Raw genomic sequence first — 18603 nt, forward strand, 5'->3', positions numbered from 1 at the left:
ACACAGACGTTTAAAGAGAGGGTCAAAGACCTTGGTACAAGCTACGATAACACTCCAACCTGGTTGTGGACTCGATGCCATGTTTCTCAAACGTAACAGAATACACACAACCCCCTCAGATAAAAAAGGTAAAGTTCACTCTTACTACTGCAAGAACACAGTCTTCTTCATGATGAGGGAAGACAAGTCTTTCGACCGAGTGCTAGCCACAGGCCTTGCTAAGCACACATATATATAGCGACCAGAAAAAAAATTTGGGCGTGGTGCGGCTGGCTGCGGCGGACGAGGCACTCCCTCCACTCCTGGCCTTCTTCGCCGAAGGTCCAGTAGCGGCTGCGGTGGTGGCGGCCCTCTGCCGGCGTTGCTTTTTCCGGACATCACCGGTGGCATCAAGTTGGGGGAAATGGGGTTGGAGCACAGAGCGCTCCTCCTCCATCTCTCTGCAGGCTGCCGTCATCTGCTGCATGGCCGACCCGAATAGCCCAGCATCGGAGAGGGGGGCCGTGAGCAGCGGAATCCTCTTCTGCTCCAGCACCCGCGCCTGCTCTAGCCAAAGGTGGCGCTGGGATAGAGTGGCCAGGGCGCACTCCTTTCCCGCGGCTATCGCCTGCAGCTGGGTTAGGTGCAGGATGGCTCCAGCCGCCTGGGCGTGAAGATATTGTTGATGGTCATCCAATACCGACCCGCCCGCCATCATCCCCGACATGTAGCGCGCTAGCGCAGCTAGTCTCTGAGTCGCGGCAATGTACACCTGGTCACTCCAATTAGCCATCTGCCTAGCCGATTTCCCTTGGGGAACCGGCTTTCGCAATGGCTCCCACACCATTTTGGGACAAAGTATGGATGCCATCGGGCTATCAAGCCGATGCACCCCATCCTTTAGCCCCTGGACCAAACCCGCCACCTGCGTGACTGGCACGTAGGCGGGGGTAAGGCCAATAATGCGGGAGATTACCTGTCCCTGTTTCACGTAGGCCTCCATTGATGGGAAGAATGGGCAGACAACACCCGTCTCTCTCACAGAACGACATTGCCAGAGATGACCTATCATGTCATCAGGAACAGGTGCAGGCAGAGGCTGCGGCAACGCCACGCCATTAGCGGCTGCGGCGGCCACCATGAGCTCAGGGAACAAGGCAAGCAACTCCCCTTGCGTACCTCCCTCCACGTCACTCGCGTCCCTCACGTACGGGAGGCTGCCACGGGCGCCACCATCCGACGTGGCAGATAGCTGGGCATCTTGTCTCAGGGTCGGAGGTTCTAACCCAACACCGGAGTACAAGGGACCCCAAGGAGACGCAACACTCCCTGCCACTCCCCGAGGGGGAGAGTGATACGTCTCCACCGGGGCTTCGAACAAGAGAGCTCTCGCCCCCTCCATATGATCCTCAGTCTCCATCGGAAACGGAGACGAGGCAAGAGAACTCTCGTCCGGCTCCAGCACAACGTCAAAGCCTGGCCGTTCGCCCCTGCAGCTCGCCGCCTTACGACGAGAGCGAGCAGAGGCGAAGAGTCTGCGTTGCAAATCCCCTGCCACCAGAGGAGCTGTCGGCCTATCGGCCGACTGTCCACTGGCGGGGGAACCAGGGCCAGAACCAGGCCATCTCACGGGAGATGGAGGCTCAACGGCCCCTCAGAGAGGCAAACTCACCACCGGGCGCCGCCCGGGCATATCTGACCGCCACGACCGCGGAGCCAGAGACGCCCCACGATGCACGGAGGACGCGGCAATGGAGAAGCGCTGGTGAAGGGTGATGTTGTGAGCGTCCAAACCCTCCGAAGGTGCAAACATTATGTCCTAGCTTTTCTCGTAAATTGGCGAGAGAGAGAAAAATAAAATACAATGTCCACGTAGCTCCTTTCCAACAACTATTTCGGCACTAAACTCAAGTGGTGTATACAGACACTTGTCGGTGGTGAAAATACGGAAGGAGCTGTTAGTATGGCCACGTCCCCGCTTATGTAGAGGAGCGGATGTGGGTGTGGCCAGGCGGATGGGTGTGTACATGTGAAGACATTTATTCAGAATTAGATTGAAAGGGATAGGGTTCCACTACGAGCAGAGCGTAAGCTATACGATAATATAACTCTTGTTGCTCAGGCATTTAAATGAGGCAGACTTGATATCTTGGCAGACTTGATATCAGGCAGACTTGATATCTTGACACAAATTGTATTTTACCTGCACTATTTCTATTCTGCCTGCTTTTATGCACTTCCTGTCAAATTCATGTGTCAGTTATATGCTAATTCTACTATCATTTAGAACGGGACACCACTATAAGTAGTCACTAACTCTATAAAGAATCAATACTATTATTGAAGCCATCCTTATATTAAATTTTTTTTTTCAAGTCCTAAAGCAACAAAATAAAGGTTTCAAGTCCTAAAGCAACAAAATAGTGGTTTCAAGTCCCATGATCAATAGATCACTAAAGCAACAAAATTGTGGTTTCAAGTCCCATGATCAATAGATCACTAAAGCAACAAAATAATGGTTTCAAGTCCTGAAGCAACAAAATAGTGGGGTCGAACAAACCTGAACGTTATTGCCATAAAATAGAACGTAGTTTGTTTATTTACCTTTCTGTGAACGTCTAGAAAAAAATCTCTCAAGTTTCAATCTGATGAAAAATGGCGGAGCTATTTACAGTAGATTTCATTCATGGTCTTTGCTGCCCTTTTAGGGGCGCCTGGTGGTACTAAATCCAGATTGAACTCTGCCATTGGAAAGAGGAGATTTGGCCCGATCCATAGATGTATGACTTGCTGAGCTGATGCCAGGACCATTATGGTCTGCAGGAAGCTGCTCCCCTCAGCTGACACAGACAGGAGAAAAACAGAGGTAGGGGAGACACAGGAGACACAGGAGCCGCTGGATTGTGACAGTAAATCATCTGCCCTTTATTCACTTGCTTAGATTTTTTCGTACACTTGATCTCAAGAAGGTGCTGAGTGAGCAAAGTTTTTCACGTCTGGTAAATGTTAGCATGGTGTTATTCACTGTCAAAGATTATTGTTTTTTTTATAATAATAATTTATATTCTCCTTTGGTTCATTACTCAAGCATAGTCACACACACAATATTTCTGATACTGTGAATACATTCCCTGAGGTCCATAGATGTCCTTAGATACCAAGAACATGGACCTTGTAGAAGTGCAATCTTCCATTTACTTGGGTATATATTTTTAGGCAAAAATATTGCTAGGGCTTAAGAGGTTAAAGTCCTGAAGCAACAAATTAGTGGTTTCAAGTCCTGTGATCAATAGATCACTAAAGGAACTAAATAATGGTTTCAAGACCTAAAACAACAGAATAGTGGTTTAAAGTCCCATGATCAATAGATCACTAAAGCAACTAAATTGTATGTGCATTACGCTTCATGTGTTAATTTGTGACTACTTCTTCTTTTAATGAGGATGTGATTTAAATGTTCTATAAAGTGTTAAGAGCGATGTGCTGCTGTTAGGCCGCTTAGACTTATTACGTCAACACTGATTATTGTATTGTAAATGAGGGCTATTTTATTGAACTATTTTATTGCACTGCAGTACTGCAGTGTTAGATCCTAATGTGAAAAACGGTGATAAGATAAGATAATCCTTTATTGATCCCCTTGGGGAAATTCGGGTGTCAAAGCAGCATGGGGGGGATACAGGGTGGGGGATGCATACTGTAGCTTCACAGTACAAATACAATATAGTAATATAAAAAGTACAAACACAAGATAGTCCAGTGGTGAGAGTCCAGTGATATGAGTCTCTAGTGCAAAGAATCAAGATAGTCGGTACAGTGATGTGAGTCTCTAGTTCTCAAGTCCCGAGTTGTGACAGTGATAGCTCTGGCAGCAGAACCGAACGCCCGATCCCTTTGTTGTAGAGCCTGATGGCTGCCGGTATAAAGGAGCGGCCTAGGCGGTTTGTGGTGTGTCGGGGGGGGGATGAGTCTAGGCTGAATGTGCTCTTCATTCTGGCTAGTTCCTCGTAGGGGATGAGAGGGGTTCTCCAGGATGGCTTCTAGCTTTTTCCTCATCCTCCTCTCAGCCACCACCTCTAGATTATCCAGCTCACCACCCACTACTGAGCTAGCCTTCTTCACCAGCTTGTTCAGCTTGCTGGAGTCCCTCGAGTCCCCTGATTTGCCTTACTATGCTGCTATCTTTTTATGCTAGTTTTATATGTAATTTTATGACTGCCGATTTTAAAACTGAATCAAACCGCAAACAGAGAGGCCTATTGGGATGTTAGATCCTAATATGAAAAACTGTGATTTGCCTTACCTTGCTACTATCGTCATTTTATGCCTGTCTTTTTGCTGCTGTGAAGCACTTTGAGCTGCAATTTTTGTATGAAAGGTGCTATACAAATAAAGTATTATTATTATTATTATTATTATTATTATTATTATTATTATTATTATTATTATTATTATTATTATTATTATTATTATTATTATTATTATTATTATTATTATTATTATTATTATTATTATTATTATTATTATTATTATTATTATTATTATTATTATTATTATTATTATTATTATTATTATTATTATTATTATTATTATTATTATTATTATTATTATTATTATTATTATTATTATTATTATTATTATTATTATTATTATTATTATTATTATTATTATTATTATTATTATTATTATTATTATTATTATTATTATTATTATTATTATTATTATTATTATTATTATTATTATTATTATTATTATTATTATTATTATTATTATTATTATTATTATTATTATTATTATTATTATTATTATTATTATTATTATTATTATTATTATTATTATTATTATTATTATTATTATTATTATTATTATTATTATTATTATTATTATTATTATTTATTATATATTATTATATAACTTTTTACGTTTTCAGAAAATGTTTGAGTTCTCCTGCTGGGAAGCAAACCCAGAGTGCTCGCATGGGAGGCAAGTGCCTTTACCTGAAGACTACCGAGAAACATTTTTCTTATAGCCTTGCCCAAACCCTAATCCTAAACTTAACCACACTGCTACCGTAAACTAACCATAAACATTGAACCCTAACGTTAACCCTAATGTCATATCTTAACCATAATCATTAAGCAAACATTAAAACGAACCTTAACTGTAACCATAATCATATTATTGCTGTGTTTGTATCAGGGTGGGTGGGTATCTATAGTGTTGAGAGCACTCGTCCGCGACCACAATCATTGGTCCTCATTCTCCAACGGACATACGTAAAAGTTACCAAGGAATTCCTTCGTAACTCGATTTACGTACTTATTCAGCATTCTTGAACGGCTTCGTATCTCGTATTTTGTATTTAAAAACTCGAAAAGGCAGTCATAAGTTGGACAGACCGGTGTGTGTCCGTGTTTTCAACAGCTTTCTCTGGGACAAGTCATTGGGGATTGCCGATACTACAGACACCCGTGGAATTAAATAATTATAATGACAATGATAATAAATACGACAATATTTGTATCATTATCAATTACGTTTTGCATTTAGTCCTGATTCAATGAGGCATTGTGCTTTACACACACTGCAAACTAAATTAACAAGAACTAAACCGATTGCCGCGGATATAGCTATATAGTGGAATATACTGTATTAATATGCCTGCCTTATACTGTCTCCTCTATGATATTATTTATTGTTGGTTTGATGTATTCCTATTGCTAGAACAAAATAAATGCGTGGAGAAACGGCTTAGTGTGAGGCAGCCTCAGCGCACGAACACACACACACACACACACACACACACACACACACACACACACACACACACACACACACACACACACACACACACACACACACCACACACACACACACACACACACACACACACACACACACACACACACACACACACACACACACACACACACACACACACACACACACACACACACACACACACACACACACACACACACGTATTGTATACAGTAAGTGTGAAATTAATCGTTCCAGCAAAGTAGGCTTCTATTATTCTAATGACTTGTTTTATTAGGTATTATAGTAATAAGTCCTACTGTAGAACATGACATATTAGCATGACATCTCATATAGTATTGTCAATACTGAACGACTGCGCGCTTGGCTCTTGACAAGAGCGCAGTTGTTCAGTATTGATGTTACTAAATTAGATGTCTGGGTTTCATCACCTGTGCATTGTATGTTACTAATGAGAGAGTACATTTGCACTCTGGTTGGATGGTGTTTTGTACTTGTGCTGTATAATGACAATACATTTTTAATCTAATCTCATTTTGAGGTCAGTCCAAAATCACTTCCGCGCTACCTGTAGAATGGGTCAACATGGTGCAGATGCAATGCCGAACCTCTCAAGCTGTTTTGCACACGGCCCTCGCCATTTTGCACACACCTCCTTCACCTTATAAGGACCTGGCGGGGCGCATGTGTATGCAAATACGGTGTACGAGAACGCGCATTGCAGTTTTAAGAATGAGTGATGTATTTCATTCATGGGAACCCAGCTGCGAAGATGTTGACCTCTTACAGAGACAGTTTCACGCGTTCAGGGATCCGGAGGAGGTAAATGTGTTAGTAATATTTTTTTACCAAGATATTTACAAAGGTACTTACGAACATCGAGAATGAGGACCATTGTTAGTTTGGCTCCCGGTCGCTGTGTTTGTTTTTGAATTTTGCTGATACAAAATGTTCATATATTAAAGCAACAACATTTGATGTGTTACTTGTGGCTGTAACAAAATGTACATTATGTACCTATTTTCCTGTGGTCGATTAATACTTTTTTTTATTTTTTTTTATTGGTCTTTTTCCCCCTCCATTTTCCTCCGATTTTCTCCCATCCCAATGTTAGTCGTATGCCAATTCCCAGTCCCTTCCTGGTCGCTGCGCTTTACCCCCCACAGTCAGATCATTTGGGAGAGTGGAGGCTACCACGTGCTTCCTCCGACACACGTCCAGCCAATCACCGCTTCTTTTCACCTGGCAGCGCGGATTCTCATTGAGAGAGCGTAGCGTGTGGGAGGACCACACTATCCCCCTCACGTCCAATCCGCGCTTAGCAGGCGCACCGACCGAACTGTAGGAGTCGCTGTTTACAACAATCCGGACCCACCCCGCCAGCTTCTCCCACCCTCTGATACAGCCAATTGTATCAGTGCAGACGGCCAGCCAAGCTGGTGACAACCCCGGAGCTGTGAGCTGGATTCGAACAGGCGAACCAAGCTCACAGCTCCGGGGCTGGTGACGAACGCAATCTCCGCTCGACCACCTAACCGCCCTGATTAATACTTTATTTACGTTTTCTTATGGGGCTGTGTTGGGAGAGGGGTCCACTACCAGTGGAACAAAAAAATCTGAGTGGAACTAAATGTATTCAGATTTAAATACAACAGACATTGTTTGAGTAAATTGAGGAGCTATCTCCCCCAGCTTCAGCATGTATCTGAACTGTTTGAGTTAATTGATGAGCTATCTCCCCAGCTTCAACATGTATCTGAACTGTTTGAGTTAATTGATGAGCTATCTCCACAGCTTCAACATGTATCTGAACTGTTTGAGTTAATTGATGAGCTATCTCCACAGCTTCAACATGTATCTGAACTGTTTGAGTTAATTGATGAGCTATCTCCCCAGCTTCAACATGTAGCCGAACTGTTTGAGTTAATTGAGGAGCTATCTCTGCAGCTTCAACATGTATCTGAACTACCTCCACAGCTTCAACATGTATCTGAAGGGAATGGTGTGTTGTCCCTGGCTTTACAACTGTTTTCTGGCCCTACAGTCACGTTTGCCACATCACGTCAACCTACCTGCCCAGCAAGAGGCAGCACGGACAAAGGATGCAATGTAGTTGCGAGGCGGTATGGATCTGCCCACGGTGCACGTAGACTAAAGAAGAGTGGTTTAGCCAGAGTATGAGAGGAAGGACAGCTGCAAGGAATAATGCTGGGAGACAGCGGCTACCCTCAAGAAGTGGCTGATGACACCCGTAATAGCACCACGGAATGAACAGGAGTGACACTATAATCATGTACATTCACAGGTGAGATCAATCATTAAGCGCTGCATTGGAGTTCTCAAGCACAGGTGTGTGTGTGTGTGTGTGTGTGTGTGTGTGTGTGTGTCACCTTGCTCATAACCTCCATTCATTTTCTATTCTAAAATATTTTAATGGTAAAGGTTTCACTGTTTAGAACCTGTGCAAGCGGAGGCTGAAGTGGGACACCAGAGAGAGACGAAGACGTCACTGCTAGATTGATCCCCAACCAGATCATCTAATTTATTCAAAGGCCTTAAATCAATCTGGTCGACCGCCCCCCTTCCCCCTCTAATTTCCCTGATCACAGTTAGCTAATAGAAAACGTGGATACAATGTACTGTAAATTATTGTTGATGAATATGATCACTTTATTAAATTATCTATAGGCCTGTATTATCTATTACAAATTAAATGCTAGGATCACCAATACATATGTTGTACATTCTCTACACATACTGTACATTACAATTACTACTATTCGACTGTCAGGCTATATGTACATAACAGGCCTTCATAACTACTTTATATCTAAATAAATCTACTTCACATAAACATGCAACTTATTGACATGACACATCAGGTTGGGTAATCATAGTTATTATATAGGCACATTTAAAGGGGACATGCATTGCTATTCCTTGCACTATTTGGGCAACTGTACACAATTCCTGTGAGTCTATGGAAGACATCTGAAAGTTTATTTTTTATTTTTTATTCATTGTTTTATATTTCTAATCAAGTACTCAAAACCATCATTTTTCAGCCTCAGGATTTCAGGCTGTTATTGAATGGGCTACGCCCATAAGTGCTTTTAGTGACAGTCACCCACACAGCGTGATACATACGAGAGAGAGAGAGAGAACAAGCAAGCGAGAAAGAGAGAGAGAGAGAGAGAGAGAGAGAGAGAGATAGAGAGAGAGAGAGAGAGAGAGAGAGAGAGTGAGAGAGAGAGAGAGAGAGAGAGAGAGAGAGAGAGGGAGAGAGAGAGAGGAGAGATTTGTGTGTAAATGCTCCGACGAGGGAGAGAGATGGCACACACACATTTTTACACACACTTCTGCATGGTCCGGCCGGCCCCTCTCTCTCTATCCCTCTCTATCTCTCTCTCCCTCTCTCTCGCTCACTCGTTCTCTGCCTCTCTGTTAAAACCCGTTTGAGAAAGTGTCGGGTTACACTATGCGCTACAACCATAGAGGGGGCGTTACTGCAAATCAGTACCTTATTCACGTCAGCAATACCGTCAAATCAGAACAGCTTAGTTGAGTGAGGGAAGATCTTGTGAACTCGAGACTAGACTGATGAGTCAATATGATAATTAACGACACAGACCACATTGATATAATCCCCAATTGCTAGGAAACAATGCAAAACACTGGAAAAGGCCATTTATAATGCATGGGACCTTCATAGTTTTTATGAGTAAATAATACTATAGTAATATTGATTGATTGAATTGATTGATTGAAAACTTTATTAACAGATTGCAGAATGGGTACAGTACAGTACAGCTCAATACATACAATTGTTAAGGGGATGCAGACCAAGTTTCAAGTTTCTTTATTAGTTGACATGCAAAGATACAGAATACCTTCACATGGAATGCTTTTTTCTGTTATGCTCCTATGAGGATCATAGGACGCTTGGATCATACACATACAGCTCATTACAGTAATATTCCACAATTATTACATTTTAGATAGTAATAATGGTACAGAGCCTTGAGACAAACATATGCATATTCACCACCGCAAACAGACTGGCAGCCGTCATAGGCAGCGCCATTTACGGAAGGAGGGGGGAGTGGGTTGGGGTTGTTACAGGGCTGTAGGGGGGGGGGAGTGGGAGGGGGGGGGGAGTGCACAAGCCAAGTCCTGGGTGGGGGAGGTCTCCCTCACACGAGGCAGCCGACAGTGCAGCGCCAATGCAGAGGAAGGGGGGGGGGGACTAGGGATTTGGGGTGTGGGAAGCCGCTCACCACTCTTATCTCCCAGAGGGCCTTCGACTCCAGAGCTCTCGGTTCGACCTTGGTCCAGGAATTTGTTTTGGCTGACTGACTGGCACAATTTATCCCAGCCACGTCCCTTTAAATTTGATTTGAATAGAGTGGAATATAACTCTATTGATTTGAGTGGAGTGAGTTTTAACAACTCCGTCCAAATGACTGAATGCATTATTAGTCCAAGTGTCCAAGTGTCTTATCAGTTCATTTTGGTAGATCCTGTGCGCGGTAAACAGATCCAAAATCTTCTTATTGCAGTCCAAAAGCTTCGATAATCCAAAAATGACCACGTCTTCAAGTTGGTAACCCTATTATGATGTCCCAATAGGCAGAGAGGGTTAGCCTTATTCTGCTTCTTGAAGAAAATATGCAATCCACTGATTAGATCCATTTAGAGTTGATTTGAGTATAGTCCGGCCACCGGCACGAAGCAGGGCATAGCAGCGTCGGGCTCCATGGAGCAGTAGAGGCGGCGGTAGGAACGGCCTTGAAGGCCTTGGGAGAGAGGAAAGAAATGCGACTTGTCTCTGCAAGAGGTGGGAGGTGACCAGAGAAAGACTTTCATCTTGTTTACATCAGGGTCCCCCATTTTCAATTCATCATAATAGAATAGAATAGAAATAGGCCCTCCTGGACGCCTGCACTGCAAGGTTGCTATGCAACATACACACAAACCACTACTTTTTTCATCACATGCTATATTATAGTATTATATTGATTTTATAATTTGGCTATTTATTTACATTAATTTGTATGTTGCCATGTGCACCCACTGTCTGTTACACTTCACCAAAGTGTCTTTCTACAGATCTCTCCAACACAGAGACACAGGCAGAGATGGTATGAACAGCAGACCAGTTTATTGAAGAGGTGGTAAGATGGTACAAGCCAGAGCAAATGGAAACTTGTCATGACAGAAGCTCTCCTCAGTGTGTGTGGGGATGGCAGATTTAACCTGTGTCCATTGATTACCTGTTCCCAGGTCTGAGTAGCTTGACCCAGGGCAGGTGTGTCACACACCACAGTAACGTTAGGCTAGCGGTTATTTTCCTCAGCCGCGGAGTGATACTGACCTCTGAAAAGGAATTAGAATCATAGCTGTGGGTTTATGCTCATCAGATCAGTTTATAATGTATCATAACTAGGCTATTGTGTGACATTGTCTAGAATGATATTCAGAAATATGTTGTCATCCTCAGTGTAGTTTTGTTGCAGCCAATTTCAAATCGCTATATTGTGGTGGATCAACATAATTGACCCATGGAACTATGTGTTGGGGATAAGGGTTCTGCACGGACGGTTGCTTTCCTTTTTTTTTATCCACTTTTTCTCCCCATTTTCTCTTTTTCTCCCATCCCAATTTCGTATATCCAATTCTTCCCTCCCCTGTCTTGAACGTTGCTAGACTATGCCTCCCACAGGTCGGTTGTGGTGAGGACAGAAGCCTTGCATCACGTGTCCCCTCCGGTACACGAGGAGGCAGCCTGTCGCATCTTTTCACCGCAGCATTTCGAACTTTCAGTGGCGAGGAGTAACGTGTGGGAGGCTCACGCTGCCCCCGTCACGTCCTGCTTCCGTCGCACCGGTGTCACCAAACCGACCTGTAGGAGTCGCTGTCCACAACGTCAAATCCCCACCCACCGGCTTTCCCACCCTCTAACACTTGCCAATTGTGTTAGTATGAACGACCGGCCAGCCGGTAGCAACGCCGAGAGCTGGGCTCGAACCCAGCGTCTCCTGCGTTAGAGGCGAGCGCCTTGCCCACTGCGCCAATCAGCCGCTGTTGGTTGCTTTCCTGTTTTCCTGCTTTCCTGTCTGCAAATCAGTTCAAGTTAGCTAGCGAGCAGGCAGTGTTGACGTTGTATTGATGTTGAATAAACGTTTAGCATTGTCTTACCTAACCCTAACCTGACACCCCGCCTCAGACTCTTATCCTTCAGCACTACACTGGTGACCCCGACATTGGTCTCACTGAAGATTCAGAGACCGAACCGAACATGGCAAATAACGCCGTTATGCTTCGATTGCCGGAGTTTTGGGAGACGTCTGCAGCAGCATGGTTCGCACAGACAGAGGCGCAGTTCGCCCTCCACGGGATTGACGATGACGGAGCACGTTATTTTCATGTCATCTCAGCGCTCGGGAGCTCTACTGCGGCCAGGACGGTGGGCTTCATCACAGCTCCACCCCCCCCCCCCCCCGGGATAAATACGCAACATTTAAGGTGTTGACATTGTATTGATGTTGAATAACGCCTTTCGACACCCCGCCTCAGACTCCTATCCTTCGGCACTACAATATCCTATAAAGTCTTAGGTTGGCCTACTATTTATCTTCGCTGCTGATGTCTGTTAGACTGTTGCTAGAGGAGTTGATGCTTCCCTGGCAGTCTACCTGGGGCTGGTATAGCATCATAGCCATGCTGTCTGTGCCCCTAAGTCCGTTGAATGTGGTGAGTCGTCCCCCAAACAGATAAATTATGATTGTATTATAAGGAGAGTTTTTTGGTAGCCTCCTGCTGGGGGATTCTTCTGCAGGCTCCCTTCTTGCTGCTTGAATGTGGTCTTTTCATTTTTTTTTTCTTTCTTTTTTTACATCTTCCACTGTTCGACAACTAACTCCTCCTTCTCCACAATCGTTTACAGCTGCAGTAATTAAAGACCATGTGGCTTGTTTCCTCTTATTGGTGACTGTATTGTTTTGGTTGGCTGTAAGAACTGGCATGCTGTATGTAGCTGAGGGGCTACACAACCCGGACTGTATTAAAGATTGTTTAGATTAAACCACTACTAAAGAATATTAATAGCCAGACAGTACAGTTAGATAATATGGCGGACACTCAATTGACGGCACGGGGACAAGGATACCTGGTTTATAAGCATTTTAATCGTCATAGCAACATACATCTGAATTATCACGGTTCTCCTTTAATAATAAAATGTCAGGGTATCAAAGTCAGCGGTAATGAATAGCTCCTAGGTTACGGATACTCGACCGGAGCTCTGCAGGGAGTGAGACGGAACGAGGCGACACTGGGAAAAGCAAATGGTAGCTGGAGACGATGATTTCCCTCTGGAGCTCCAAGCTCCGGAGGAACTGTAGACCGGGTCGGATAATCCTGTCGCCGCTGGAAGAAAGGGGTCTCGTACGGAACCGGTCCTTGTAATCCTAGCGCCCGATGGCAGGGTTAATAGCTATTAATCCAAAAGCCCGTTGGCATAGATGGTAGCTAGCTAGCTTCGTTTGTACTGGAAGCTAACCCGCAGAACGGTCTTCAATGAGTAGTTATATCCAAACGCCGCTGGGTTTAACTATACGTTTCTCCACGTTACTTCGCTTACACACGTCACTATACTGCGCCAATAATGGCTCTACAATATTATAGTCGTATCTAAGTAGCCACTAGCTATCTGGAACGATACACTGCTGGTAGGTCTGCGTACAACTGTACCGGACGTATCACGCTCTCGCTCTGCTGCTTCTCCTGTTCTGATACTGCCGACTCGCGCGCTGCTTGCACCCCCTACAGTATATATACATAAACTGATCTCTATAGAGCTCAGCCGATTCACCTGTCCAGAATCAATGCGCCTGCTATGGGCAAGTCTGAACATGTCTAGAAACCATGTCTAGGGGGGCTCGTCTCTGGCGCCTACAACGAAGAATACTATTATGCAAACGGATGGCGTAAAGATATATATCTTATATATATAAACAATATACAAGTTATACAAAATAATAAACGCAGACTTTCAGTGTTAATCTGGACCTTCAGAACACTGTACTTGCTGTAAAGCACTATAATCTTTCACAGCTGGCATGTTGTACTTGCTGTAAAGCTTTATAATCTTTACAATCACATTGAACTCTGTTGCCTATACTCAATTTATACCTGCCTACTGATTTCTACAACTGCCTTACACCGTAATAATATGATCTTAACTACCTACTTACAACTATAGTCTACCCATATAACTCTGTATGGTAGCATGGACAATAGTGCTGTATACCGTATATACATTATTTATATATTGGTGCAACAGGTGTAAATATTTATCACAAGGCTGGAACCCGGCGTTGGGCTTACACCAAACCGTTTTACATCCAGCTGGTGCAACCAGCACCAGAACATTAAGAAACACTAAAGGCTAGATCCACAAAGAATGGATTGCACGGTGCTAATTGCACCCTTACTTACGATCTGTTAATACAATTTTCATTCAATCAATCACCGTGAATGTTTCCAATTACCCAAGGAAAAGGTTTGGGGGCCACTGCTGTAAGGTAACAGTGCTAACGACTGCTGTAAGGTAACAGTGCTAACGACTGCTGTAAGGTAACAGTGCTAACCACTGCTGTAAGGTAACAGTGCTAACGACTGCTGTAAGGTAACAGTGCTAACCACTGTTGTAAGGTAACAGTGCTAACCACTGCTGTAAGGTAACAGTGCTAACCACTGCTGTAAGGTAACAGTGCTAACCACTGCTGTAAGGTAACAGTGCTAACGACTGCTGTAAGGTAACAGTGCTAACCACTGCTGTAAGGTAACAGTGCTAACCACTGCTGTAAGGTAACAGTGCTAACCACTACTGAAAGGTAACAGTGCTAACCGCTGCTGTAAGGTAACAGTGCTAACCACTGCTGTAAGGCAGGGGCGTTGTTTTGGTATGGCTTGGCAAATTAAAATGTTAAAATTAAAAAAATATATATATTTTTTTATTTTTTTTATAATTTTCTTTTTATGTTGATTTAGAATTCGAATGTCAACATTATGAACGAAGCTTCGAACTATTCAGTACAGCCCTAGCATGTTTTGATATTGTCAATTATCTCACTTTTACTAGGTGACTTTTACTGTGACTAACTGAAATATGCCACAAAAAAAAAGGAAAATGGACATACAGACGTTTTTTAATCAAAGTGCAGCAGAGACAAGTGATACAGGGACACAGGTAAGGTCTTACAATGGCTTAGTGATTATAACAGTGCAGTTCAGCATTCAGTAACCCATACTTTTTGTGAATGTGTTTTTGATACTACATTCTGTTGAACACACACCTCAAAACCGTACCTAAGGAAAATTGGCTCAATTGCATGAAAAATAATAGACAGTTATGATATTACATTCTGCATAATTTTAATGCAAAATATTGTGGTTCCCTGCTTTAGTCTGTTGACACATTTCTATACTAAAAATGCTTGTGTAGTCCTGTGTCATACCTAAATGTCATATAAGTGAATTGTATAGAAACAACTCGCCAAAAGTGACTATTTCACAACTGATTTGACAAAAAAAATCCACCAAGGGGGGGGAACCCCCACCCCCCCCCCCTCCGTTCTCGCCATACCTTGGCTTTTACTGAAATGACGCCACTGCTGAAGAGGCCGAGCCTGCGGAGGGGGCGGGCAGAGTCGGCTGTCGGATTTTGTCTTGTCGATGATCACAGTGTTTCCTGGTCAGGACAGGCAGAGATGCAGTCCCTACTATCCAAAGTGTCTTTTCCCTCCTGGATGATGATGATGATGATGATGATGATAATAATAATAATAATAATAATAATAATAATAATAATAATAATAATAATAATAATAATAATAATAATAATAATAATAATAATAATAATACATTTGATTTATAAGGTGCCTTTCAGGACACTAAAAGAAAAAGTCCACAAATCGGTGAATGAAAGAATTATAGGATCAAATGAAAACTACTTACTAAAAATGGATTAAAAGTACTAAAAACCAACAAAAAATACCAAACACTAACAAACATTCAGCACAGACAATGGGGATGCTGACATCTTAAAAAATTAAAATAAAATAAAAAAAAAGAAATGTAAAAAAGAAAAAATTCTTTTTTTTTAAGGTCCGGGGCTAGGAGAAAAACATCCGGGGCTAAAGCAGAGTCGGCTGTCGGATTTTGTCTTGTCGATGATAAAACAAGAGATAGGCAGCGTTGGTCACGATATGTTCCTCTCTGGCATACGTCACATTGCTGTCATCAAAGTAATACCACTGGCCATCGTCCTTGTTCCGTGCATAGCTGGTATAATGTCCATTTCTACATCCTCCGTAGTGATTGGACACAGCAATGAGGTCATATCGGCTTGGAGGCTCCCTGTTGGTCAGGCTCTTCCTCAGCAGACACGCAGAGAAGTCGAGGTCCCTCAGTGGGAAGTCGATGATGCTGTCAAGCTTCTCTATGGAGCAGCACTTGGTGTAGGAGAACCTCTTGAGATGGATGATGAGGACCTCTGGCAGAGACCACAGATCCAGCTTCTTAGTGGCCAGCTGATGTTTCTTACACAGAGGACAATACCATGGGTTCTCCTCCTCCAGGGTCTCTACAGTAGTAAACAGCTGGATACACTCCTGCAGCTGAACCGTGGTGTGTTGCTGAGGAACCTCCATGCTGGAATGTTTCTCGTCTTTTTCAGCTTCATTCTCATTGTAGAACCTCTTCTTCATGTCAGGGTCCCAGTCTATGGCCACGTACGGCTGAGAGCTGAAGGAGAAGGCGCTCCCTCCTTCACCCGTCCCTCGCTCTGTGGTTCCCTTGGAGTTCACCGCCTGGATGGAGAAGAGACACCTCTTCCTTTTACCGCTGCACACCTTCCTCTTAGCCCGCTGCTCGTTGGCTAGCGGGCCAGGAGAACAGGCCTCTTCCTTCTTCTCCTCCTCCTCGTCATTTTCGCAAGACTGCCACTCTGCCCACTTTAGGTCTATGAATGGTACTGCGCTAGAAATAGCGTTAGCGTTCCCGCTCGTGTTAACATCGTTAGCTGCAGCCGTGGAGTTACTGCTAGTGTTAGCAATGGTGTCCGTGCTGGTGCTAGCGGTGGCGCTAGTGGTGCAGATGGCAGAGGAGGAAGGGCTGTCTTCCATCCTCGTCACGTTATTGGCCTCCTGCTCGGCATGCTCCAGTGAGGGCTCAGTTTTGGTGGGATCAGGGTGGGGCTTGGTTATAGCAGAGCCATCTGTTTGGCTGTCAGCCTGTCCGTCGCCACAGCAGTTGTCTCTGTGGGAGGGGCCTGCTCTCTCCCCATCCTCTTCCCCCTCATCGTCACTGACACCGTTGGTCTGAGTCTTATACAGCTCCTCCTCTTCCTCCTCCTCCTCCTCTTCCTCCACCTCATCCGAAGGGTCAGGGGGTCGTACGTAGCGTGCCAGTCTCTGTAGGAATATGGCATACAGAGCCTCTGTGTTACACAGGCTGCGAGGTACAGCCATCAGCAGAGGGTGTCCGAACAGGGAGGTCCCATAGGAACTGCTCCCAGAGCCATAGTCCCTGTAGTGAGAACGCTCCCGCAGGTAGAGCCAACACCACCTCCTCTCCATCCTCCTCCACACAACCTCTACTCAACTCATAAACAAAGATGTCATCTCTGGCCAGAATACAGCTGAGGGCCTCGTCAACGTGGTAGATCTTATCGAACTGATGGTTGAACACGTCTGCTACCACCATCTGGCCAGCTGGTACGCTGGTCATCACTGAGAGGGCAGAGCAGAGGTCAGATACCTTGCCTGCTTTAGGGACCACCACACGATGCTTTAAAGGCTTGGCGTTTGGGTCCAGAGAGACAAAGAAAACCTCCATGACTCTGTCCTTACTGACGGGGAGCGGAACACTCAGGTAACAGAAGGGGTCGAAGGTCACAGAGCCCTTGTGGCACTCTGGGCAGACCAGCGTGGACTTAAAGAGGCCGTGGAATGTGTCGCCGATCACTGAGTCGTTACGGCGACGATGGTTCCGCCATGCCTCCTTCGCCACTTCCTGGTCGGGACGTCCATCTGCGTCCCGTTGTTCTATGTACTCTTTGTTCTTGACTCTGTTGAGGTCTTCCTGCAGTCCGTCCAGCAGGAAAGAGAGCAGCTCCTGGCAGTCATGCTGCTCGTAACCCAGGAACTGAGAGGCAAAGTGTCCCATCTTGGTCTTAACGGTGTGCGGCACCACAGAATAGTGTCTTCCAGACCACATCTGTTTAATAACATCAGCGTACGTCTCTGCTATCTCTCCCTTCATACCCAGAGGGTTGGTGAAGTTCAACTCCTCCAGGTACAAGTTACGCAGGAAATACTCTGTCAAGGGAGGGGTGTTACTGAGACACTGTAGAGCTGAGTTCATGAAGCAGGTATTCCCCAGGTTGGTCAGACCACAGAGACCAGGCTGGCCACGGTACGAGTCCTGCTCCTCCGCCGAGTTCCTCATGATCTGAGGTCTGGAACTGGGCCAGGTGCCATCAGCGTTCCTCATCTCCATGATCAATGTCTTTGAGAAATGGTTTCAAGAAATGTTGTTTAACAGTTGATCTGTTCAGTCTTGTTCAAAAAAGTCCCGTTCAGATAACAGGACTAACTTCGTTGGAGCGGAGCGCGAGCCAACGTTCGTTGATAAAGAAAAATAATGTCCACAGCCGCTCCAGTGTAAAACAAAGATATCCAAATGGTTTATTTCTCTTCCACAGCGAAGTCTTTCTTTACAGAAGTGGTCCTAAAGCTATTTTCTTAAATATTCATGTTACTACTACAAGGTAAGAAA

The 18603-nt window shown here is 44.4% G+C and overlaps 1 protein-coding gene across 1 annotated transcript; it reads right to left on the reverse strand.

Moving 5' to 3' along the window:
• Window positions 1–15959: 15959 nt before the first annotated feature.
• LOC311228348 (ubiquitin carboxyl-terminal hydrolase 11-like) lies at window positions 15960–18324 on the reverse strand (the record flags this gene model as incomplete). Its single annotated transcript, XM_084314257.1, is given in 2 exon segments — window positions 15960–17382; window positions 17384–18324. Coding segments are annotated over 2 exon segments (2364 nt in total).
• Between the last annotated feature and the right edge of the window lie 279 nt (window positions 18325–18603).

Source organism: Notolepis coatsorum, assembly GCF_963971535.1.
Source record: "Notolepis coatsorum genome assembly, chromosome: 5".
In the NCBI taxonomy this organism is placed as follows: domain Eukaryota; kingdom Metazoa; phylum Chordata; class Actinopteri; order Aulopiformes; family Paralepididae; genus Notolepis; species Notolepis coatsorum.